This window comes from Sceloporus undulatus, chromosome 5, assembly GCF_019175285.1.
Source record: "Sceloporus undulatus isolate JIND9_A2432 ecotype Alabama chromosome 5, SceUnd_v1.1, whole genome shotgun sequence".
In the NCBI taxonomy this organism is placed as follows: Eukaryota; Metazoa; Chordata; class Lepidosauria; order Squamata; family Phrynosomatidae; genus Sceloporus; species Sceloporus undulatus.
Window position 1 is genome coordinate 7,761,495 of NC_056526.1, and position 26,139 is coordinate 7,787,633.

The 26,139-nt window shown below is 39.3% G+C and overlaps 1 protein-coding gene across 1 annotated transcript; it reads left to right on the top strand.

The window, feature by feature from the left end:
• Positions 1–26,009, top strand: TWSG1 (twisted gastrulation BMP signaling modulator 1). The gene is made up of 5 exons (XM_042470522.1): positions 1–237; positions 5,563–5,726; positions 14,693–14,792; positions 21,630–21,896; positions 25,573–26,009. Exons 2-5 carry the CDS (start codon positions 5,604–5,606, stop codon positions 25,752–25,754), a joined length of 672 nt encoding a protein of 223 aa, XP_042326456.1. The 5' UTR covers positions 1–237; positions 5,563–5,603; the 3' UTR covers positions 25,755–26,009.
• The last annotated feature ends 130 nt before the right edge of the window (positions 26,010–26,139 follow it).

A 26,139-nucleotide genomic window follows, 5' to 3' on the forward strand; every position in this document is an offset into this window, starting at 1 on the left:
ATCCAGCCCCTCGGAGGCCGCCCGCGAAGGAGGAGACCGGCGCCGATGGCCATCCTTCTTTATGATTATCCCCCCCCTTTTCCCGCCTCCTCTCCGCCGGCGGCAGCGCAGGGCCAGTGGGCCATTCGGTCGGGGGGAATAAGTACAAACAAGGGCTTCGGAGGTGGGCCCCCGCCGCTCTTTGGGCCTCCCTCAGGGGAAGCCTTCAAGCAGCCCCCGCCGCCGCCTTCTTCGGAGGTAAAAACGACGCCTCGAGTTCTTTGCTTCTTCTTCTTGTCCTTGTTCTTTTTTAGCCCCGATATGAACTCTTTCTCCGAGGAACAGGGGGCTAAAAAGAACAACAAAAGGAACGTAACGAGTAGTTAGTTACGTTGTGGCTCTCGCCAGTGATGCGTTACTTGCCTCCGTTTAAAATTGAGAGAGAAAAGAGAGGTGGTCTAACTTAGTCTGAGGAGGACGAGTCTGGAAGGAAGGAAGGAAAGAAAGAGAAGAAAGAAAGGGGGATGTTTGAAGAAACTAGAGTATATTTGTCCTAAAAGTGGGCTGCATTTGGAGATATCTATCCATCTATTCTAAAAATGGGGGGTGTTTGGATATATATATAGTCTGGTTCTAAAAGGGGCCGTATTTGAATATAGATATACTTCTAAAAGTGGGGTGTATTGGTATATATAGCCTTATTCTTAAAAGTTTTCTCTCTGTGTGTGTACTTTGATATTCTGATCTTTGTATTTGACCATTGATATGGTCAGTTGATTAACCAATAAACTTGTTGTTGTTGTTGTTGTTGTTGTTACACACACACACACACACTTGTTCTAAAAGGTTTTTTGGGGTGTGTGTGTGTATATATATATTCTTGTTCTAAAACTGGGGCTGCATTTGGGGTTTATTATATTACTGGGGGATGTTGCTTTTCTTCAGAAGAGAATTTTTCCCCTTCAGAGGCAATGGACGGAGGACTGGTCCCCTTCCTCCACCACCACCACCATCATCATCATCATCATCATCCTCAATCTCTCAGGCTGCAAAGGGATCTTTTGTAACACTTTTGACTGAGCAAAAGTGGGCCTCAAAGGGGCTACAAGATCCCTTTTTATACTGATATCCCAGACTAAGCATGGCATAGTGGTTCGAGTGTTGGACTCTGGGGACCAGGATTCGCATCCAGCTCAGCCATGGAAACCCACTGAGTGACTTTGGTCAAGTCCCACTCTCTCAGCCCCAGAGGATGGCAATGGCAAAGCCCCGCTGAAGAAACTTGCCAAAGACAGGTTCACCTTAGGGCAGGGGGACCAGGCATCCTCCTTTTCCAGGACATGTCCTCCATGCCAACCTCTGTCCAGAAGGAATTTCCAAATGCCCTCCATTTTGAGCATAACTAAGAAGTGTGAATTTATATTTCTATGAGTGTTTTTAGCTGTTGTTTTTGTAATGTCCTCCATTTTTTCTTGAATTTCCTACATCTTGCGGTGCCTCGTCCTCCTCTGCAGTTACGACAACAGGATCGCCATAAGTGAGAAATGACTCAAAGGCGCACAACAGCAACAACAACCAATTCCTGGACCAAATTCCAAAGATATAGCCGCGTTAGTCTGGAAAATCCAGTATGCAAAGGGATCTTGTAGCACCTTTGAGACTCACTGAGAGAAAGAGGCTGGGGGCATGAGCTTTTGTAGACTTGAGTCTGCTTCCTCAGAGGTGAGTAAACATGCACCAAAGAATAGGCTCAGATCTGCAAAAGCTCATGCTCCCAACTCTTTCTTTTAGTGAGTCTCAAAGGTGTTACAAGATCCCTTTGCATACGATATGTACCTGAGGCTGTCTGTAGAAAAGGGGGGAAATTGAGGGAGATCTAGCATCAGCTTTTAAATACCCTTTTTTTTAAAATGGTATTTTGTATTGTATTTTCAGATTGTTTAGCTACATCGTTTTAACTTGTGGTATAAACCACTTTGGGTGCCACATGGGGTGAAAAGTGGGATATTAAGGAAATATACACACTCTCAGCCTCAGAGGATGGCAATGGCAAAAACATTTTGAATCATAGAATCATAGAATTGGAAGAGACCGCAAGGGCCATCCAGTCCAACTCCATTCTGCCATGCAGGAACTCTCAATCAAATCATGCAAGAAACTTGCTAAGAAAACCCTGTGATAGCTTTGCCTTAGGGTTGCCATAAGTCAGACACGACTCGAAGGTACACAACAACAACAAATAGACGGTTAATTTTAGCTTTCGTGAATTTTATGTATGTGTGTGTATATATTATATATATATTTGCGGCTTCAAGTCACCTAATGGTGACTCCTATGAATTTGAAGGAATACTCAGAGGTATATTTCCAGTTCCTTCCTCCACAATAGAGCCTACAGCACCTGGTATTCATTGGTGGTCTCCCATACAAGTGCTAACCAGGGGTTGCTCCTGCTTAGCTTCCAAGATCAGACAGGATCTGATGTCTTTAGGGCATTTAGGTTGCAGGTATATGACTTCAAGTTGCCTGTTGACGTATGGCAACCCCATTGATTTCATAGGGTTTTCTTAGGCAAGGAATACTCAGAGGTGGTTTTCCCATTGTCTTCCTCTTAGCCTACAACACCTGGTATTTGTTGATAGTCTCCCATCCATGTACTAGCCAGGGCTGACCCTGCTTAGCTTCCAAGATCAGACAAGATTTTGGAATATATTTAGGGACTTTGTGTGTCTTTGTGTGTGTGTGTCTTCAAGTCACCTGTTTACTTATGGTGATCCCATTAATTTCATAGGGCTTTCTTAGGCAAGGAATGTTCTGAAGTGGTTTTGCCGGTCCTTTCCTCTGAAATATAGCCTAGAACAGTGATGGTGAACCTTTGGCACACGTGTCAGAGGTGGCACTCAGAGCCCTCTCTGTGGGCACATGTGCCGTCGCCCCAGCGCAGAGTTTGTTACTAGAGAGCCAGAGGGACACAGCACTTTGCAGTAAATAAATGGGGTCTGGGTTGCAGTTTGGGCACTTGGTCTCTAAAAGGTTCACCATCACTCGCCTAGAAGTCTGCATCCAAGTGCTAACCAGGGCTAGCCCTGCTCAGCTTCCAAGATTAGAGAGGATCTGGTGCCTTTAGGGTATATCTGTCCCCTCTTCCCCTCTTTCTTTTCTGCAAGTCCCTATGAGGGGACTGCTTTTATGTTTGATTTTGGTAGAACAACTCTTGTGTTCTGAAGTTGACCCCTTTCTGTCTCTCCTGGGTGCCAAATCTGCTTTAATACAACCTGCCAAAAATGGGGAATCTGCCTTGGTCTCTCTTGATTCAGTTCTCTACCCTTTGGCAGATGTATTTGCTTTCCATGGATATTGCTTTCCCTCTCTGTGCTTTAAGGAAAACACTCCAGCATCTGGGTTTCCTTCCAGTTGTAAACCCAAAGGGAAAGAACCAATGACTTCCCCACTCAGTTACTTCTTGAAATGTGAGGTTTTAAACCTGTAAGTTGCCTTAACCGATTTTGGTTACGCGTTCCGAGCATTTGAATGGAAACAAGGATCCTGATGACTCTAAAAGCAGCTCTAAAAAAGTGTGCTCCAGAAATTTGCTTTTCTGTAAGCAAAGACACCTCTATGAGAGTAATAAATTTAGCAATATGAATTTTAAATGTAAATGTTCAGTAGTAGTTTTTATTTTGTTAACTTTTTAAAAAATTAAATTTCATTTTTTTGCATTATAAAATAATTAAAGTCTACATTAAACATTTTTAATTAATTAACTGGTTAAAAGGTAGCTTTAAAAAAAGATAGGGATTCATGCTTTCTGTTAGGAGAGGTTTGAAGAGAAGAAGTCAATTTTATATTGATTTGAGTAGACTGAATTTGAGCAAGTCCTACACTTCACAGTAGTCTTGATTTAGATGGTTTGTGAGTTTTTCCATCTATGCCACTATCTGTGTCTTTAGTCTTAGAGTGATTAAGAGATAGTTGTTGGTCAGATAGTAGCTTTTTCTGCCAATAATCATGCTTTTAAAAGAAGACAGAGCAGCCTATCTGCATGGAGATAACATGTTAAAAGGACAAAAGTATAGGCAGGTTGTCAAAAACCCAACACATTTGTGTAAGTGTGTGATAGCTAAGTACAGTGGACCCTTGTTATAAGCTTGGGTTTGGTTCCAAGATCTCCCATGTATAACAAAATGCATGTATGCCCAAGTCCCATTAAATATAATGCCATAGCAAAATGGTGTCCCTTATAAAAAGTAGAAAATCAAGGTTTGATATTTGAAATTTATATTTTTTTTCAACATTTTTAAACCATGGATACTTGAATCCGTGTATAGAAAATCCGTGTATAAGAAGGGCCCTCTGTATTCTCAAATCCTGAAAAGAGGAAATGATTGATAGAGAATGAAATAACCTGTTAGTAGCCTGTCTTGCAATATTATTGCTGTAAAATGTCCTGAAACCACTGTTAAAAATCACTGGTCCAGGAAAGCTGTACTTAACTTGCTTTTAAACAGTAGATTTTTTTGAGGGGAATAATCTAACAGATCATTCATTTTTAGAATTCAGAAACATTGCTTTCTTGATCTATAGGTCCCAGAATCCACCAAGGGCTAGAGGTTGAAGCCCAAAATGTAAGATTTCCAGATGTAGAAGATGTAGTAGAGCTTGTTCAAGAAAGGATTTCCCTGATACTCATTTCTTGATTCTGTGCTGTTTTTGGTCTGTATCACTAGATAGCATGGGTTTTGGAGGCTGATAGTTGGGGCTGATACAAGTATGTAATACAGTTGGCCCCTGGTATCCACTGGGGTTTGGTTCAAGGACCTCCCATGGATACCAAAATCCGTGGATGTAATGATGTAATAAAATGGTGTCCCCTTTATAAAATGGCAAAAATCAAGGTGCTTTGAAATTTATACATTTAAAAAAATATTTCTAAGCCATGGATAGCTGAACCCGTGGATAAAAAAGTCTGTGGCTACAGAGTGCCAACTGCATAAGTGAGTATGAGTCAGATGTAGAGCACAGACATTGTCAAGTCACACAGTTCACAAATGCACCAGCTGTGCTAATACAGTATCACTCAAGGCATTCTGCTCATCAAGATTGGGCACCCATCCAGTTCCCCATGGCGCCATCCAGTTCAAAAGCTTTGTTTGTAAATTAATACAGCAATACAGCTGGTGTTGAAACCGTCTGAGGTTTGTTAAAACATGTTCCCATTTCTTTGTGTATCATTGGTTCCCCTGCTAGACCTTACCCCTAGCTGCTATTCTGTAAAGTATCTTATGTAGTCACAATGCCTTTATCCCAGTGGCTGCCATTTCTCACCAGAACAACCAGTTGTTTGGATTAGAATTGAAAGTGTTGAGCATCACGGGAATTTGAAGTCTATAGGAAAGTGGCCGGCCGGCCTATGATTATATAAGAGCTTCTGTTTTGCCACATATGCTGTTGGGTTAAGTATCAAAAACCCACAGAAATAAAAATAAAGCAAGAACTGCTTGGGAAGAATTATGTGGTAAAGATGAAAAGGACTTAAACTTCTTCCTCAACAAATGTGGACCCATTCTGCTGCTTTTCCTTGCAGTGCTATCTGACAGTTTCTGAATTCTCCCAACTGCAAGAAAAATGAAGTTGCTGTACTTTGGAGTGCCAGTGCTAGTCAGCCAGCTTTTCTTCTTCTGGGTCCCATCCTCAATGGGTTGCAATAAGGCTCTGTGTGCTAGCGACGTCAGCAAATGCTTAATACAGGTATGGAAGCAATTTTTTGTCTTTTCTATAAGTTGATAAGAAAATATACTGCACAATTTGGCTGGTAGTTATAGCATGCCTTTACGTGAATACACAATAAACTTGAAATAAGATTTTTTAACAAATGAAATTTACATAGATTATTTATGTTGAAGCATTTTGGAACCTCGGTTTTGTATTTGCTTTTACTTTATGTCTCTGTTGATTCATCTTTGTCAAGTCATTCATAAATTCAGAATCTTGAAATACATGATTGTTGAGTCAAACTCATTAATATAATGAATGAGCAGTTTTGTAAGCTAGTTGTTGTTCATTTAAAACATTGTTCTATTCCTTGCAACATAAGCAGGTCAAGAATTTGTCAGTTTTCTCTTCTCTCAAACATTATTAGGCTTGAAGAATTCCATAGATCTAGAATTCTGGGATAAATGTTAAATGTGATATCAAAGTTTCTTAAAATGTATTTCTTTGCTCAGTCTCAACACAGTCATAAGTACGGTTGATAGGGATGCAAGAGAAAGTTATTGAAGGACTCTTAATTAAACCATTTTAATAGCTTTAAATATTTTTAAATTACATTCTGTTCTTTCAACTTGAGGTTTGAATTGTTTTAATACTGTGAATAGTTTAATTTTATTTTAATGTTCATTTTTGTATGTTTGTTAATTGTATTGTTTTAAAATTGTGAGCCAGTTTGAGTCCTAGTTTTGGAGAAAAAGAAGGATAGCACTACTACTGTTGCTGCTAATATTACTACTACTCCATTGTTATTGTGTGCCTTCAAGTCGATTGTGACTAAGGTGAACATGTCATGGTTTTACTTGACAAGATTTTTTCAGAGTAGGTTTGTCATTGCCTTCCACTGAGGCTGAGAGAATGTGACTTGCCCAAGGTCACCCAGCAGGTTTCATGGCTAAGTGGGGAATCAAACCCAGGTCTCCATAGCTCAGTGGTTCTCAATCTTCCTAATACTGCGACCCTTTAATACAGTTCCTCATGTTATGGTGACCCCAACCATAAAATCGTTTCCTGAGACCATGAGAAATATGTGTTTTCCGATAGTCTTAGGTGACCTCTGTGAAAGCGTCATTTGACCCCCAAAGGGGTCACATCCCACAGGATGAGAACCATTGCCATAGTCCATAATTCAAACCACTACACCACTCTGGTTCTCCACTGTTACTATTCTACTGCCAACCTATTTCTGAATTAAAAATGGAAATATCACTATACTTAGGACATGGTTGTTTCTTTTAATAAAGCCTTTTACAAAATTGCAATTCCAACAGACTTATAATATGCTACAAATAGTTGTATACTGTATAATGTAATCATACACTATAGCCTCTGTTGACCCAGTTTACTGTTGTAACATCTTACAATATGCCTTGAGAGCCAGCATGATGTAGTGATTTGAGCATTAGAGTATGGCTGGAGATCAGAGTTCGAATCCTCACTCCGTCATGGGAAGCCACTGGGTGATCTTGGGCAAGTCATACACTGTTAGCCTCAGAAGAAAGCAAAGGCAACCCCTCTCTGAGCAAACCTTGCCAAGGAAATTTAGGGTCACCATAAGCCAGAAACAACTTCAAGGCCTACAGTAACAATAAAAACATTGTGTCTTACTTCCCCCTAATTTTTAAGAATATTGATACCATGACCAACGTTGTTTATATATATTTACACTCTGTGCATAATATTTTTAAAAATCTGCTAAGGAAATCTAAGTTGTGACTTGATATTAAAAATTCTGCAGCATGTATAAATTATGTATAAGCCCCACCTATCCTAATTTGACGAGGATAGTCCCATTTAATCCTCTGCCATGCCACCTTTTAAAATGTCCGTGCTTCTGTCTCCTCTTCCCACTTTTCTCCATTGTGCTCAGCTTACTTCAGTTGCTACTAAGTTCACAGTGCAAATGTAATTTGCATTCAGTTAATTCAGCAGGTGGGGGAGAAGAAGAGGGGGCAGAGTCTTGCTCTTCCCTAAGGCAAAAGCAAACTGCTGCAGCCAATTCTAGCTTGTGTGCTCTTCCTCATTCATAACATTTGTTTTCTTCACCACACTCTGGTGTCCTTTGGCCCCACATGTCCCAGGATTCATTTGTGATAAATTAGAGGCTATGAATTATGTAAATAATTCATGTTTTTCTTTCAGATTAATGTTTGATTATTTTGTCTAGTGTTTGTTTGAAGAATTTTATATACAGTATATAGACTAATGGAACCATGCTGTGCTAGGAAAGCATGCAGAGATAATGGAGAAGTCACCACTAAGGAAGTAGGTAACTAGGAATGGGGCCAAAACTGAATAATCAGGCTACTTTTCAAGTTAATGTCTGAGTAGGCTAGAATTTGTCTTTTTGGAAGGCACAGGAAAGACAGAAGGGAAGCTGAAGCACTTAGGAAAATAAATGTTGTTTTGTATACCTGGTACTGTATTACGATCTGTTGATGCAGAACAAACTGTTCTTACTAAAGGGATTTTTAAACTGTAGTTGATGAAAACTTGGATTTGAGATGTAGCATCTGCCTAGGGGCATGATTTGGGTGAAGAGAAAAATACAGTACTAGGTATGACCTAGAAAAAGAAGCAAAACACTCAAGGAAAGTCCATGGTACTTAAGTCGTCATGCTTTCTACTTTCTATTTAGATTTAAGGCTAAATTGCTAATCTGTGAGTTCTTGGGGAGTCCTGCATCAAGGCTTGCTTTGTGGCACTGAGCATTAAAGGCCATAACTTCATGGCTGCAATGATATGTTGTCTTTTTACTAATGTTTGGAAAGTGGTTCCAAAAATAGTTTAGAGAATTTCCTTGTTGACTAGAATATATATAACATTCTAAATTTATGACAGAAAACATCTGTTTTGGAGTAGTGTCTGCCCTTTCCATTTTTCATCTTGGCTGAACTTCAGTTTTTTGCTCATCTCCTGCCTTATGACTGATTTGAGGCACCAGTATACAGCCTCACCTGGTTCTGTTTGAAAAGGAGAAAAAGAACCAAGTTTTCAATGGCCCCTTCCAGTTTCTTACAGGAGTTTAGAAGTTTAGAAAGCAAAGTTCTAGTCAGAAGGATACAGTGGTCAGTCAGACTGAAGCATTTGAAAAATCTACAGTAATGAACTGCAGAGATGACCAGGACATAAGCAATTTGTATATCAGGATTGTCACTTTGAAATAAAAGTAATATTGATTTCCCCCCTCAAAAATAAAATGATGTCCCTAATCCAGTGAAAACTAGTCACATTTAAATTCCAAAATTTATTAGATTTAGGTTACTCATGCCTAATTTGTCCCATTGGTTTTAATAGGCAGTTGGGAGTTGGTGGCTTCCATTATCTGTTTCAATGAATAAATGGACATTGAGGTCCAAAACACACTGCAGGGATAATCCAGTTTGAGACCGCTTTAACTGCTATGGCTCAATTCTAGGGAATTCTGGGAACTGTAGTTTTGTGATACATTTAGCCTTCTCTGTCAGAGAGCTCTGGTGCCACAATAAACTATAGTTCCCAAGATTCCCTAGCACTGAGCCAGGGCAGGTAAAGCAGTCTCAAACTGGATTATTATTTCAGTGTGCTTTGGACCCTAAGCAGGGAAAATGAGATGCTCAAATATAAAATGGATGACACCTGGCTTGACAGCTGTGCATGTAAAAAAGACTTAGCAGTTTTAGTAAACCACAGGCTAAAATGAATCAATAGTGTGATGTGGCAGCCAAGAAAGCTAATGCAATTCTAGTCCACATAAACAGGAGTGTAATTTGAACAAAATAATAGTACCACTCTATTCTGGTTTGGTCAGACCTCACCAGGAATGTTGGGCACAACAGTACAAGAAGATTGTTTACAAGGTGGAATGAGTCTAGAAGGGGGCACCTAAGGTGGTAAACGACCTGGAAATCAAGTCGTATGAGGACTGGCTCAGACCTGGAAAAGAGAAGATGGAGAGGTGACATGATAGCCCTCTTTAAATGTCTGTCAGGATGTCATGTAAATCAGTACTATTCAAAGTACAGTGGTCTCTGGAATGGTGTTCATCCATGAGTCATCAGCTGCTGATATGCAGAGTTACCAGGAAAGAATGAAATAATTGTAGTCAATGGAAGAAATATGGGTCTGGTCTCTTGGCGCATTACAAAAATATGGCTTCCCCTCAGATCAGATAGCCTTATAAGCACTGGTGTATAGCTGCTGTAGGACACAAACCATTGTATTTAGATGGCAAGAAAAGAGATTCTACCTAAATATTAGAAAGAACTTCCTAATAGTAGTTGGAGCTGTTTGACAATAGAATAGACTGCCGTGGAAGATGGCAGGCTCTCCTTGCTTGGAGGTCTTTAAACAGAAGTTCGATGAGCATCTTTAGGGGTGCTTTAATTGTGTATTCCTGCATGGGCAGGGGGTTAGACTGGGTGGTCCTTGGGGTCTCTTCTACTGCTATGATTCTTTGTTAGTGAGCAGGGAATTATATCCTGAGTTCAGTCTGAACTCTAAAGAGAGTATCCAAGGTGCTGAACCTGTTTTGGAGACATATTTTAAGACCATGAATATAACTTTTAAGATTTGGACTGAAATCCAGGGCAGATCCCCTACCCCAGCAATATGGCAGCCACAACTATCACTGTCACTGGGGCAGTTGTGACTAGATTTCTAATGATTACAGCTGGTAATTGTGATGTGTAAAGATAACAAAGGACCCATACAGACAGGCCAAAATAAAGCTGTTTCGGGCCACTTTGGAGGTATGCTATTTAAATGATGCATGCATCCTAAGAGTCCGGAAGCCATGCCAAAGCTACACTCCAGTCCTAAAGACTGGAGCACAGATGTGGTGCAGCTTCTGGACTCTTAGGATGCATGCATCATTTAAATAGCATACCTCCAAAGTGACCCGAAGCAGCTTTATTTTGGCCTGTCTGTATGGGGCCTATGTCCTGAACCGGGGCATAGAGGGAAGAAGGGGAGAGGTTTAAGAAAGATACATTGCAATGAGAATTTTTATTTTTCCTTACACAAATAGAACAGATAGCAGGAGTTGTACTGATTTCTACAGAATGCAGATGGATCGTCCACATAAATATTTATTTTGTCAGCTCTGTAACAGATGTGAATGGGAGTAACAGTTTGTTTTCTTAAGACATGTTTGTTTTGTAGTGTTTTCCTGGATGACTCTTTAATATCCTGTTAGTCATTTCTTTCCTGAAAGCTTTGCCTTTCATAAAATTCTTGGCAATCTGTATTGTAACTAATGCATGTTCTCTGTGTGTTGCACACTGAAAATCCTAAGCAATAAAATCTATCTGAGTGCAACCTAACTTACTTAAAATGGATTAATTATTAATAACTCCATTCATAATTCAACTAATCGGTAACACATTACCATTTTATGGCAAATGGTAGTAGAGTCAAAAAGTTATACTGTCTGGTTTAGCACTATTCACTTTGCAATGTGCAGTTAAAAATAACTCCTTAAATCAGTGGATTGTTTAATAGCATTCTGATAGCCCTTGCAATTTCATATGGAAAAAAGCAAGCCAATACATGTTTTGGTGGCATTGCAGGCAAACTGAGCAATTGAAGGGCCACATGCAGTGCAGTCCCATCTGTATTTTGAAAAAGAGATGCTCTGCTTACCCCAGTGGGCAAGAGGTATGATCAGATACAGCCTAAGGGTGTTCATGGATGGATTACATTTAGAGAATTACTTCTACTTCAAAGCAGTAAAAGCAATGACATCTTATATTAAAAATGAAACATACTCCATTAGAAACATCAAAGAAAGTGAATATGTGGGAGAGAGAAAGTGCAAAAAACCAAGAACACTCCATTGTTTGTAGGAATGAAATGTGAAACCTATCAAAATTATTGTAAGCTGTCTTGAATCCCATTTCGGGAGAAAGGTGCGATATAAATCCAACAAAGAAATAATAAAAAGAAAAAAGGCAACATAACCAAACACCGCAAGGTATCATCATTATTACATATGAAGATTATGCAAAATAGAAGACAGTTTTGTTCTTGTTGAAGTTTACTAAATGAAAACAATCCAAAATAAACCATACAAAGGAGTCAAATGAAATATCCCTAGTATATAAAACTGTTGCAAGCAAAATTAGCAGTAATTTGAATTGTTACTAAACTCCCCTAAATTCCCAGCAATCCAGACTAGTTAAATGCCATTCTCTAAATTCTCAGGCGTGTAACAGAGCATCCTGCAAATCAAATCAAGCTACTTAAATATTTCATAAATAAGTAAATAAGGTATACTACAATACAAATGTTAACTTGCACAACATAAGTTGCTTTTCAGTATCCCAACAGTTAGGATTTTGTTGACTTCCATTCCTTAGCATATGTCACTAATTTTTAGTAATTCTGTTTCTTGCTAGACCTGATTAATCCATACTTTATATGAGATTAGATTTGTATTTTTCCAATTATTTGTGTTAGTCAGTTTTACAGTTATCAGTAAATTAAATATTATAGATGTATTTTGGATGTCTGAGTGGGAAATGTCTGATTTGAATAAAAATAAAATCATATTGTAATATATGCCCTTTTGAAGAAAAGTCTACCTCCAAAATTGATATTGTTGGACATAACCTGATTTAATGCAGATCATCGGCTGATTTCACCCCAGACTTCAAAAACATGCACAAGAATACTTTCCATAAATTTTAGTAATATGTAGTGGTGCCAGATACTAACAATAAATTAACTTGTAGTAATTTTCATTTAAATTGACACATATTTAATTTGCCATCCTTCTTACAAATATTAGCTCTCATTTTACTTTGCTTACTTCTGATATTATCAGTGTCTCCCAACATGTTTCATAATAGTCTCATTTTATTAAATCCTGGCCCAGTAACAAGCAGTACAACTTTCACAACAAACCCTGAAGGCTTTTCACTTCTAACACCCCCCATTTTCAAACTCAACTGTGTTCTCAGTAAACTGCAACATACTACAGTACATATGTAATATTTAATCTGCATAATTGGAATCAACGTGGTTGATCTAGTGCCATTCTCTTTTTTTAGAACATCCCATCATATGCATTTTTCATGTAGTAACAAGTCCCTGTTTGTTGTAATATGTGGTACTCATGAAAAATTCTCACCAACGATAGAAAACTATCATTATAAAGAAAGGAAGTAACAAGGAAATGTCTGTGCAAAATAACTGAGATCTCATAATCCATTTCTCTGCATTTGTTATTTTAGTATTTCTCCTTATCATGTCAGATGTTGCACAGTTATGTTCATACTTCTGATTTTGTTCCTATCCCTTTGCTTTAGCTTTTCTTCTTTCTTTTATTGTATGAAGTGTTTCATCTGGTCTGTGCCACAATCAGGCCCTGGTCTGATTTTGGCCACAAAGATAGAGCTTCTCCATCTTCTACTTCCAATTCTGAAGTCTATCTGGTTTTTGTGTTTACCATCTTGTGATGTCCAGGTGTATAGTCTCCTATCTGGTTGCATGAAGCAGGTATTTGCAATGAATAGATTATTGGCCTCACAGAATACTATCAGACACTCTCCTGCTTTATTTCTTGTTCCCAATCCGAATCTTCTTACTGTTTTTGATTCTTCTTTGTTGCCAATTTCAGCATTCCTGTCTCCAATGATTAGCTTGAAATCTTGTGATGGGATGTTGTCCATTTCTTCCTGGACTGTGTTATAGAATCTCCCAATTTCCTCTTCACCTGCATCTGTGGTTGGTACATATACCTGGATTATTGTGATGTTTATAGGTTTACCATGAAGCCTTATTGATATTATATAGTGTGAAAGCCACCCTATTTCTTCTTGGTTTTTCATTTCCTGAATAGATTACTGTATAGTTGAGTCAAAGTGACCCATTCCTGTCTATTTTAACTCACTCACTCCTAGTATTGCTATATTCATACGTTCCATTTCCTTCTTTACTATGCCTGGTTTTCCCTGGCTCATGCTTCTCATGTTCCAATTACATGTGCAGTGTTGCTTCTAACTATGGTTAATTTATTGGACATGTTTTCTGTCTGACCTGCCCCTCTCTAATTGTGGGCTTTTGAGCTCTCTCATCTAAATAGTTTTCTTGGAGAATTGGTCTCACAAGGAGGGACACATTTTGCCTCCTTTTGCACAGTGCTGACAAGTGTCAGCTATGGTAACACTAGTGTTCTCTCTAAAAGACCATTAAAATTACTTAATTTTTTAATTCAGGCTTCAATTTTTCCATTATACATATTTCTGGATGTCCTATATATTTAGCATGGCAATGACGCTTTACAGACCGCCCAGAAAGGCGAGGCTTCCTGCTGGCCGAAAAAGAAGCCGCAAAAAGTGGCTTCTTTTGCGCCTCGGAAATGACGCCGTAAAGCACCAATGTCGCACTCATGACGTAATTTCCACTGCGCGGTGTGCGGATGCTAAGCGTCTACGACGTCAAGATGGCAGCGCTCATGTGTTTAGGGTGCTGCCATTTTGTACATGCTCTGCACGTACTAGGGTTAGGGGCGTGCGGAATGGGCCAAAATGACCAAACCAGAATCTTAAGTAGAGTCAGGTGTTTGGATCCAAATAGGGTCAAGAAAGAATCCTGCCTAAAGCCCTGGAAAGCCATTGTTGCTGGCAGATTATACTGGCCAAGATGGACTAATGGTTTGACTCATTATAAGGTAGCTACTTATGTTCCTGTGTTCTTTTGTTCTTTTTGATAGGTGTGACATATGAATCTAACATTTTCTTTTTCTCTTTATAAAAAGCAAAATCAATTTGTTCAATTATTATTTGTTTGAAATGCTGTGCTAACATAAATAAAAACTGATTGTTGCTGAATTTCTGTTGGGCGTCTCCTGTTCAAGACAGAATTTGTTATTTAGGATTTGTCATCAGAGTAGGGTGGGGAGGGAATGAATTTGTAGGGATATTTTGCATACAGAACAATCTGATTTGGCATGGTGTGTTTTCCAGGAGCTGTGTCAGTGTCGACCAGGTGAAGGAAATTGCTCATGTTGTAAAGAATGCATGCTTTGCCTGGGCACACTTTGGGATGAGTGCTGTGACTGTGTTGGTAAGTGAATTGTTCATTTATTTGTATTGCCTACTCTTTCCAAAGCTAGATCAAATAGCAGTCTTTACTGTCATGGCTGTATGATTTTTAAAGTCCATGTCAATACACCACAGAAGGTTAAATACAAGTCAGTTTTGTATTGATCTCTGATGGTGGAGTAAATGAATTACAGTGGACCCTTGTTATACGCTGGGGTTTGGTTCCAAGATCCCTGTGTATAACAAAATCCGTGTATGCTCAAGTCCCATTAAATATAATGACATAGCAAAATGGTGTCCCTTATAAAAAATGGAAAATCAAGGTTTGATATTTGAAATGTATACTTTTTGGGAACATTTTCAAACCGTGTATGCTTGAATCCGTGTATAAAAAATCCATGTATAAGAAGGGCCGACTGTATTTCCTTTCTCTCCACTGATCAGCATAACTTGCTCTATGCAACAGTTTCATTGGCTACTGATTTGTTTCTGAGTACAATTCAAAGTGATGGTTATGACCCATAAGGCTGACCATACGTAGCGTTTTAAACAGGGCAGTATCGTTTTATTCATATTTCCAGATCATCCCATCATTTTAATATAAAAGTCAAAGATAAAACCAAGCCCGCAGTCTTGGTTTTATCTTTGACTCTTCTCTGTCGTGTATCCCTCAGATCCAGACCACAGCCAAGGCTTGTAGATTCTTTTTGTACAATATTGCCAAAATCCGACCATATCTCTCTGCCTCTACTGCCAAGATCCTGGTCCATGCCCCAGTGGTATCACAACTTGATTACAGTGGATCCTTGTTATACGCTGGGATTTGGTTCCAAGATCCCCCGTGTATAACAAAATCCGTGTATGCTCAAGTCCCATTAAGTATAATGACAAAGCAAAATGGTGTCCCTAATAAAAAATGGAACATCAAGGTAAATGTATACTTTTTGGGAACATTTTCAAACCGTGTATGCTTAAATCCGTGTATAAAAAATCCGTGTATAAGAAGGGCCGACTGTACTGTAACGTCCTCCTGGCTGGGCTTCCTCTTTCTCACCTTCGTCCTTTAATCTCTGTCCAGCATTCAGCTGCACGCATTATCACATCCGCCCACTGCTCTGACCACATCTCTCCTGTCTTGGCATCCCTTCACTGGCTCCCACTCCCCTTCTGCATTCAGTATAAGCTCCTGCTGTCGACATTTAAAGCCCTCCATGGACTGGCCCCTCCTTACTTATCAGACCTTCTTTCTCCTCACCTTCCCACCAGGGCCCTCCGTTCTGGTAGTCAAGGGCTCCTGTCTCAGCCCAGGATTTCCTCTGCCCCATCCCGGATTCGCCCCTTTTCACTTGCTGCCCCTCACTCCTGGAACCTTCTTCCCCTACAAGCAAGAGCCATCACTTCTTTAACTAGCTTCAAAACGGAGTTGAAAACCATCCTGTTCAGAGAAGCCTTCCCAGGCATTGCATAATTGTCGCTTACCATCTGATGTTCTTTTAGTGCCTGTTCATCAAACCATTTCCTGTATTGCTATGTATTGTATATGTATTATCCTACCTGAGAGTATGTATTTTCCCTGGATGAAGATTAACCTTCCATTATGAAGCCAAGCCCTCCCTCCAGTCCATCTGCCTTGGAGATGGCCTCGGAGGTAGAGAGGTAGAGAGGAACTGCTGGACCTCTTACCCTCTCCCTCCACCACTCCCTTCTCCTTCTGTGTCATGTCTTTTTAGATTGTAAGCCCGAGGGCAGGGAACCGTCTAACTAAAAAGATTGCATGTACAGAGCTGTGTAAATTTACAGCGCTTCATAAATAAAGGTTAATAATAATAATAATAATAATAATAATAATAATAATAATAATAATGGTCAATTTATATTAGGTCCTGTTTTCAAGAAAAATGTCATGTTGTGAAAATGGCTTGAAGATCCCTGTTTGAAATTGTGGTTGTCCAAAAAAAAAAAAGTCATGGAGTGTGAGAAGTTTTATGATAAGGGGTTGAAAGATCAAAATTAGCTGCATAAGATTACTTCAGCAGAGAAATATTCCATGGTACAGCCGTGGTGAAATACAGTCCTCCCCTATGTCTACCTCATTTTTGTATGAGATCTGTCACTGAATAATTAATTGTTAGCTCAGTAAGTTCATGTAATAAAACTTTTGTTATTGTCTTCCATTTTCATGAATGTGGAATATTACATAAACCCATCCCATTTTTGCCATCCCAATGTACTGTTTTTGTCTCAAGGAAATACAGAAATATGGCTTGGGTCCAACCTACCTGAAACGCAATATTTTTTTTATTTCAGCCTGCTTGCGTTTTAAGATCCTCAGGGGAGGATTTTCTCTTATATCTGGAGAAAAAATGTAAGAGGGTTTTCTCAGTGACTGCTCTTCGGCTGTGGAATTATTTCCCATAGGAGGCTAGGTCATCATTCCCTTTCCTGCTTTCCTTCTGCTGATAGACAAAAACCTTTTTTATTTAGACTGGCTTTTGGCGATTATTTGTTTGCTGCAGAACTGTCCTTCAATGAGCAAGGGGTGTTCGACAGTGGAACACACTCCTTCCTCGGAGTGTAGTGGAGTCTCCTTCCTTAGAGGTGTTTAAACAGAGGCTGGATGGCCATCTGTCAGGGATCAGGGACGTAGCCAAGGGGGGGGGGTTCTGGGGGTCCGGACCCCCCCTTCCATTAGAAAAATGAATGGTGTGTGCTGCTGCGCCACAATGGCACTTAGTCTGGACCCCCCCCCTTCCTAAAATCCTAGCTACGTCCCTGCGGGGATGCTTTGATTTAGATTTCCTGCATGGCAGAATGGGGTTGGACTGGATGGCCCTTGCGGTCTCTTCCAACTCTATGATTCTGTGTGCTGTACTTTGGTTTGCATAGTTACGTTTTAAATGCTTTTAATCCCTATTAAATTAGTATCACTTAACATGATAGTTAATTGTTTTTAACTGTTCATTATAGTAATTATGTTTTAACTGCACTTTTGTTTTAATCTATGCTAACCCCCTTTGAACAAATCTTGCTAAGAAACAGTAAGATGATAGGGTTACCTTAGGATCACCATAAGTGAGAAACAATTTGAAGGCACACAACAACAACAAGCTGCCTTGGTTCTCAAGTGAGGAAAAAGACAGGATAAAAAATCAAATAAGCAAACAAATTATTTGTAATGCGCCAAACTGTGCAACTCTGGGCATGGGTTCATCTGCCAAAATATTTTATCCTTCTGATCATGCTGTTCCCCAGTGACATAAGAGAAGTGACTCTTGCTCTCCCTCCTAGGTTGTCGTTTAAAAGAAAAAATGACTGCATAAATTGCAATTGTTCATTTCTTTAATATGGAAGGAGCAGCACTGAACAAACTGATGCTGCAGTTTTATACACAGCACACAGTAAAATAAAATAAAAAAGTAAATTTCATCTAGGCACATAAAGTATTTATTTGAAGTATTTATGGCCTACCTTTAAAAACCTTTTTAAAAATACATTTAAAACATCATAAAATAGACAGAGTTAAACTTGGAGAACAGGAAGGTGTTGGCAAGGACACTGTAGCCAGGATGATGGTGGTTAGCTTGAAATACCTGTTCCTGTAGCACCACAGTAGCAGAACATTTGGAACAGTAGAAAAGTGGTGGCACTTCAACTGTTTATAACATACCGTTGCATTGTATGGGTTAGGAAAAAATGCTTATATGGATTGTACCTCACATTGTCTGATACTGAAATTTACTGATGGCTTTCCCATATCTCACTGCCACATACTCATATTATTTGATGATTAAATAGTAGTGCTCATTAAATATGCAAGAGGAGTAAAAAATAAAGAAAAATAAAGATGGGTTACCATTCAGCAGTATATGCGGGAAGGGGGAGCTATGGAAGGAAATCAGACACAACACCAAACATTTTCCATGGTCAGTTGCTGGTCATAGGGATCCTAGTAGATTATGAATGGGCATGTTGCTTGAGGGAAGACTCAGTCACAGATGTCCACAAAACAAAACTTCCTTCAGTATTGTATCTTTAAGTTGTTTCTGACTTAGGGTGGCTGTGAGGCAAACCTTTCAGGCTGGTTTCTTGACAAGATTTGTTCAGTAGAGACTTGCCATTGCCTTCCTTTGAGTCTGAGAGAGTGTGACTTGCCCAGGATCACCCGGTGAGTTTCCAGTGATTTCAGAAGATTCAATCCCTGGTCTCCTAGACTACTAGTCCAATGCTCAAAACGACTGCACCATGCTGACTCTTTGAAATACTTTTACTTTCCTCACATTAAATATTGAAAGTCAAAATGTGAAGGAGACTGATGAAGTACAATTAATGTGTGCTCAGTTATACTACATCTACTGGTATGTAAAAATAGACAACAAAAATGTCAAAATGTCAAAATGCAAATAAAGGTATTTCAAATTATAATATTACATATTGTATTTGAACCAAATGAAACTATAACATGCACCACTCCATGTAGTTTTGCCTGTTGGTATTTACGTAGATGCCATGAACAAACAGTGATCTATGTAATGTTGAGTTTTGCTGGTAGATGGAAGAATTATAACAATAATGTAATAATTTTTTAACATGATCTGTTAAAAAAGTTTAAAAAGTTATTTAGTAGGCATAGCTTCTTCCTCTGCTTCTATAAATATTTAAACATTTATACTGTTTACAACTTATTTAAATACTTATATAGTGAGTGGCTTGCAATAAATGATTTATAATGATACTTGTTTAGTGTTGAGACCAAATGCAGAGAGGACATTTGTCAAACCACAGGTCCCACACACACATATAATAATAATAATAATAATAATAATAATAATAATAATAATTTTTTATTTCTATCCCGCTTTTCCATGGTGATCAAAGCGGCATACAGTATGCAATTAAAATACAGACATGTCAATAAAATGATTTAAAATATCATATTAAAATAGACATAGATGCATGGGTTGGGTAGTAAAGTTCTGGTGAAGTAATACAGATTTCCTTATTAACATGCAGAAATCAAGCAAGGTGACTAATGGAATAAAGCTGAAAGGAAGGACTTGAGTTCTGTATTTGTCTGTGTGAGCATATGACATTTCTAATGTGTGTGAAAATGTGAACACGAACTTAATTCTTTCCTCCGACATTATGAAGCTGATCCATAAATCTGGTAAAAGACTGAACTGACAAAATCATAGTCCTGAACTATGATGAAATAATATTTGCATACATTTGGCACGTTATACTTCTTACATTTGGAGCTACACCCATTTTGTAAATATAGATGTTCAAGTTTAATTTGTCTCCAGTTTTTGCCAAGGGTTCAGGCCCAGTTTCTGTTTTTATCTTAGTGTTTCTTGCTGCAAACACTGGTTAAACAAACATTAGGAATATGGACCCCAGAATATTAATTATACAAGATAATTAGCATTAATGTGTTGGGTCTCTTTTTCCTGACTGGGGTTGGTCCTCCCACTTGCTTTGACAAATAGGAATAGGCAAATTAGATTTGAAGACCACTCCCCAATGGAAGAGCAACCTGGTTTCAGTTTCTTACATGCCTGGGAAGAACACATACTGGTGATGATTGTTATTGAGCTTTTGCATTCTCTGACCCAAAGAAAAGATTATATTAAAGTGCGCCTTTGGTTTAGTTCCTGGACCTCCCATGGATAACAAAATCCATGGATGCTCAAATCCCGTTACATACAATGGTGCAATCAACTGGTATCCTTTATATAAAATGGCAAAACCAAGGTTTGCTTTTTGGAATTCTTTCTTGGAATATTTTCAAGCTGTGTGGATGGTTGAATATATGGATGCAGAATCTGTGGATAAAGAGGATTGTACCTATAGTGCTTACGGTAACTCCCAGTTATTTGCCTTTAGATCCTGGCTGACACTTGGTGAAAAACCTGAAGGATAATAGGTGACCAGACAAGTATGCTAGGTTCTCTGCAGGCATAACCCCTGCACAAGCTAGCGGAGTCCATACAGGAAGGTGGGGACTCTAGGTTATGTTCACTTGTGTGCACCCACACAAGTTTAAAGAGATCAGATCGCAGGTCTTCCTATCTTTACTTGATTATCCAATTGCAAAAAGCAAATAGTATTCCCAGAGTATTAGTGGAAAACATCCACACAGGTCTCATAGGTGGAGAAGCTCTTCTTGAGTCACCGTTTCAAGGTCTACTGAAGAAGAAAAGTTTCCTGGGCTTATCAGCATATGAATTCTGCTGAGCTCTTGAATACAGTGGTACCCCGGGATACGAATTGACCGCGTTACGAAATTTCCGGGATACGAAAAAGTTCCATTGGAAAAAACTGTTCCGGGAAGGTTTTTTCGGGTTACGAATTTTTTTTCGGCGCGAAATTCAAACGCGACCGCTAGCCGCGCTTTGGAAAAGCCTTTTTCGGCTTGCGAAATGAATCGGGTTACGAACGCCGCGGCGGAACGAATTAATTTCGTAACCCGAGGCACCACTGTACGTGAATTCTGAAACTCCAGAAATTTCACAGATACTTCAAGCAGTACTCATCATTCCTACTACAGTCAATCAAATCACCTTAAAACTATTCCAACATTTGAAAACACTTTACAAAAATGTTAACACCGCACACAGAAAAAACTTTCAGACTGACAGCCAAGCCATGATTTTGATCACAGGATTCCAAATGTGCATAGGTTAATAGCCAGAGTTCAACCTGGTCTTTCAGACATCCTGATGTTGTATGTTCTTATATATTGCACAAGTTTCAATAAGGATATTGAATTCCCTGCTTCATAATACTATTTTTTTAAAATACTGCTTTTTATGGGTGCATAAATTGGATAATTTTCTATTTCCTTTTAATTTATTTACAGGTATGTGCAATCCACGCAATTACAGTGACACCCCTCCTACTTCCAAGAGTACTGTTGAGGAGCTTCATGAGCCAATCCCGTCTCTTTTTCGGGCACTTACTGAAGGTGACACTCAGTTGAGCTGGAATATTGTTTCCTTTCCTGTTGGTGAAGAACTGTCACATCATGAGAACCTAGTCTCCATTTTAGAAACAGTGAATCAACCACAACATCAGAATGTCTCCGTCGCAAACAACAATGTCCATCCATCTTACTCCAGTGAAAAAGGTAAAGAATTGATGTTGACTGACTGAGTTCTTAACTATAGTTAATGTTATTTTAAAAAGAAAGGTAAACAAGTTATATACATTTGGTTTTTAAATTTTGGATGGATGTGTGGGTCCTTGGTTGGGACATGTTGTATATGACAGTAGAAGGCCAGGAGCAAAAGTGAAGATAGAAGCTATGCCAAACAAAGACAATATCATGTCGATCTGTTTCATTTTTTTAAAAAAAAAGTAGCCCTAAAGCAGGCATCCTCAATGACTAACCAAACTGTATCTGCATTCACTTTCATGAATAGTGAGTTCTGGACCACAAAGGTTTATGCTGAGATATAAGGTACTACCTGAGTCCGGTTTCCCTTCTTTTTATAGCAAAGTAGTTCCACACTGCCATTATTCCACATGGGATCTATTTTCTCATTAATGTTTTTTCCCAACTGACACATATGATTTGGTCAAGAAAAAGACTGTTTCCAACACCCTGAATTCGCTTTCTTATATAGTCCAGTGTTCAATGTGTAATTATTTGCGAGCTAACTCAAAAGACAGTGATGCCTGGAACTATTTAAAATTCACTTTAATCTTTAGTGTAGCTACAGTACTACTTAGAAGAAAAGTGGGAATCATATAGTCTTCCAGCGGTTGTTGCACTCCAGTTTTGAACATTTCTCATCACTGGCTGTGCTGTTTAGAGGTGCTGGTAACTTGCTGTTCAACAACATCTGGGAGCCAAACAATTCCCACCCCTGGCCTAGAAGCTTAGAAATGCTTAGAAATACATTCTGCTGTATCCCCCCACTCCCTGATAGTTAAGATGTTGATGAATCCCTCTCCACATATTTGCCCTTTTATTCAACTAATTAGTTTGAATCTAATTACTTCAGACACATTCCTTTTTCATGCCAGTATTGAATGTCTGACCTGGTTATTTCCCTAAGCACAAATACCCTTTGTTCAAGGTAGTTTTGCACTTTTCTAATTTCTTTTGAATAAGATAAACAACTTGTGCTAGATCCAAAATAATGTCTTTTACATTTGCATAATATTACTAAAATATGCTCTCTGCAAGAATGATAGCCAAAAGAAAACCAAGATACCTGCTCCTTCATATCCAGATGCTTTGAAACGTTGGGGGGCTTTTTCCCTGGGGAGGGGGAATGAGATTTTTCAGGAAAAATGGTAAAATGTGATATTAGTATCTCTTATAGACTGAAAAGCATCTTACTAGCTTACTTTAGTAAGATAAATTGTATGTTTAGCATAAAATTATCAAATTTGTTATTTTAAAAGTTCAGTCAAACAGTAGTTACAAAAAAAACAATCCTTTGGGGAGGGGTTAACATAGCTACAGGTCCTGAACTTCAATAAGCCTTGGTTAGGAGCATGCAATCCCCCCCAAAAAACCCTGCCCCATAAAAACCACCAGCATTAGTAAAGCAGAAAATTATTTTGTATCCTCTCATCTTCCGTAGCGCCAAGCAGACATACAGCATTCATCCGCATAAAAACAACTGAGAAATGGATACAAAGACAAAGAATTGCAAGTGATTAGATATGGTACATTGTCTCACACAAAAGTCTTCTTTTTATATAGTCCAGTATTCTGTGTCAGCTACATAAATATACCAAGTATACTTGACTTAAGTAGTATTAAGTATTAAAGTGCTCTTAGTTGATAGGCATACTTAACTAAGACCTGAAACGCACGGGCCAAATAAGGCAGCTTCTGGGTGTGTAGAGTTGAAAAACCACATACACCAAAGTGGTTGGAACCTGCTACGGCACCGCAGTCTGGTCCTTTAGATTGGATCAAAATTAAATCGACTCCTGGCAGCTCTGGTTTAGGACTGCAGTGGCAGCCTGCTTCGGGAGCAGGCCATACGGTCACTGCAGTCCTGGCCTGATCACAGCCAGAGCAGCCTTTGGCCGCTCCTTCCAGAGCTTCTATTCTGGGCCTTAGTAACCTCTCTTGGCCCAGTCCACCCACCTCCCAAGCCTGAGAGAAACATGATTCACCCATGCTCAGATTGCCGGCAGAATGGACTACCATCTGCAGGAGTATATACATGAATATATATGTGAAGTCAAAGGCTTTCACGGCCAGCATCCATAGTTTTTTGTGGGTTTTCAGGCTATGAGACCATGTTCTAGAAGAGTTTATTTCTGACGTCTGTTAGGAAGGATCGAATTAGGGGAATTTACGAGAGGCATATCCTAACAACGCACGCAGCGGGATTGGGTCCCTATGTGCATACCAGAGGTCATCTAGTCCAACCCCAAGAAACAGACTTGAATGCCAATGAGTTGCAATAGAAATATAAACATTTATTAAAGCCACACAACAAAAGGGATCACACACGCACACACACATTCATTGCTAAAGCAAGGGAGGGGGAGAGTTCGGGAATAAAGGAGAAAGGATAGAGGCACCTTTGGATATTTACCTTAGGAGTCTTCTCCAATGCGACGGATGCGAGTGATGGGGGATGGTGAGACATAGCCGTAAGAACGGGGAAAGAAAGTGGCGACCGCGGTGGCTAGGAGCTGAGTTCCGGCGGGCAAAGCTAACTAGAGGGCCAAGAGAGAGGGCTTTGGCTTCACCCAAGTGATTTCAGCAGAGCGCAAGGCTTGGGGAACTCAAGCCTGGAGCGGCAGCTCTACAAGCAAGGTTTCAGATTTGGAACTCAAAGCTCAACAAGCCCAGCTTGGAATCAGACTCGGAACTTCTGCTCTACAAGCCCGATGAGGGCTGGAATCGGGGTCCTTTTATACCCCTGAACATATCCTCAGGCTATGGCTACCTGACGAACAAAGGTCTTGATGGCTATCTTTTGTCTAAGCTGAAACTTACACAATGGATACACAAAGAAGAGGTCTGGCACTTTTCAAGGGAAGACAAATATCTAGATGGCAGAGCTGTTAAGACAATCACTCGCTCATTGAGAAGGAGGCTACCTCTATTGTCTTCTCTTCTTTGGGCAGCCTGCGAAACTTGTAGGGCAACTCCCAAAACTGCTTGCTTAAGGTTTAAAACGTACCCTTTTTTCCTGTGACCAAGCCTAGCAAGCTTGCTGGCTACATGGTCAGCTCGCCTTTGGGATAATGGCGGCTTGCGATGGGGTCAGTCAGAGGTCATGATTTTTGATCGCTTGGCACCCAAAATTTATATAAAACCAAACTTGGTAACACGTCTCACCAGCACCATTGGCCAGCATCTTCAGAGAATGCTTGCATGGAAGAAAGTGGGGTATATATACAGTTGGTTGAGAGGAAGTGATTTACATGTTAATCTGTGTATTGTTCTGTTGTTGAATGGCAAAATATATTTTCCCCAATTTTTCCAGGAAAAATACGTGGAGGAAAAAAAACAGTTTTCCTTTTATTTATTTTTCTGGGCCTTTACATCTCTACTCCATACTGTCACCCCATAAATCCAATAATAGTATAGCTCACGACCAGCAATAATCACAGTCAGATGTATGTGGAGAAGGTGGTATAAAACAGTGTAATAGGAACGGACAAGCCTCTTGAAGGGCCATTGCTGCTGTAGAGTGTTGGGCAGTTGGATGGAAACACCAAAAGGATGACATGGAAAAAGCTTATTTGTTTTGAACAGTCTATCATATTAGGTTAAAGTCTTATTTGCAAACTGAAGGGTCTTTCCTCTTTTCCCCCTTTAGAACGCATGTGTACTGTTGTTTATTTTGATGACTGCATGTCAATACATCAGTGCAAGATCTCCTGCGAATCCATGGGTGCATCCAAATATCGATGGTTTCATAATGCCTGCTGTGAATGTATTGGGCCTGAGTGTATTGACTATGGCAGTAAAACTGTAAGATGCATGAACTGCATGTTTTGAAGCTGAAGAGTAGAATTTTAATATTATAGACACCAAAGGTATTTTATTGATAAAGACTGAGCTTGGAAGTATTGCTTAAGACTGTAATAGTTGCCAGACAGTTGCAGGGACCTAAACATGTACGTTTACCCCTGATCATGTAAACAGTATTACTTAGTAAATGCTTAGTCTTATTTTTCATCTAAACTGGGTAGCACAGCCAGTGTTATGATGAGATTGTTTCATGTTGACCTGAATAGATGAATTTAACTAATATATCATGAGTATCTTGAGTAGACTGATCATGAAGCTTCATAGACATTGCAACTCAGAATCCTAAACTAAGTTCTGTAACTGTTTGGACTGACCACATGCTTCCAAATATTTGAACTGGTGCGTAGCATAT

What these genes read in the sequence shown, in the direction of transcription:
- TWSG1 (XM_042470522.1), top strand. Translation starts at nt 5,604, where the DNA reads ATGAAGTTGCTGTACTTTGGAGTGCCAGTGCTAGTCAGCCAGCTTTTC. An exon ending in TCAGCAAATGCTTAATACAG is followed by an intron (nt 5,727 to 14,692) that starts GTATGGAAGCAA and finishes TGTGTTTTCCAG; the next exon opens with GAGCTGTGTCAGTGTCGACC. An exon ending in ATCTTACTCCAGTGAAAAAG is followed by an intron (nt 21,897 to 25,572) that starts GTAAAGAATTGA and finishes TTCCCCCTTTAG; the next exon opens with AACGCATGTGTACTGTTGTT.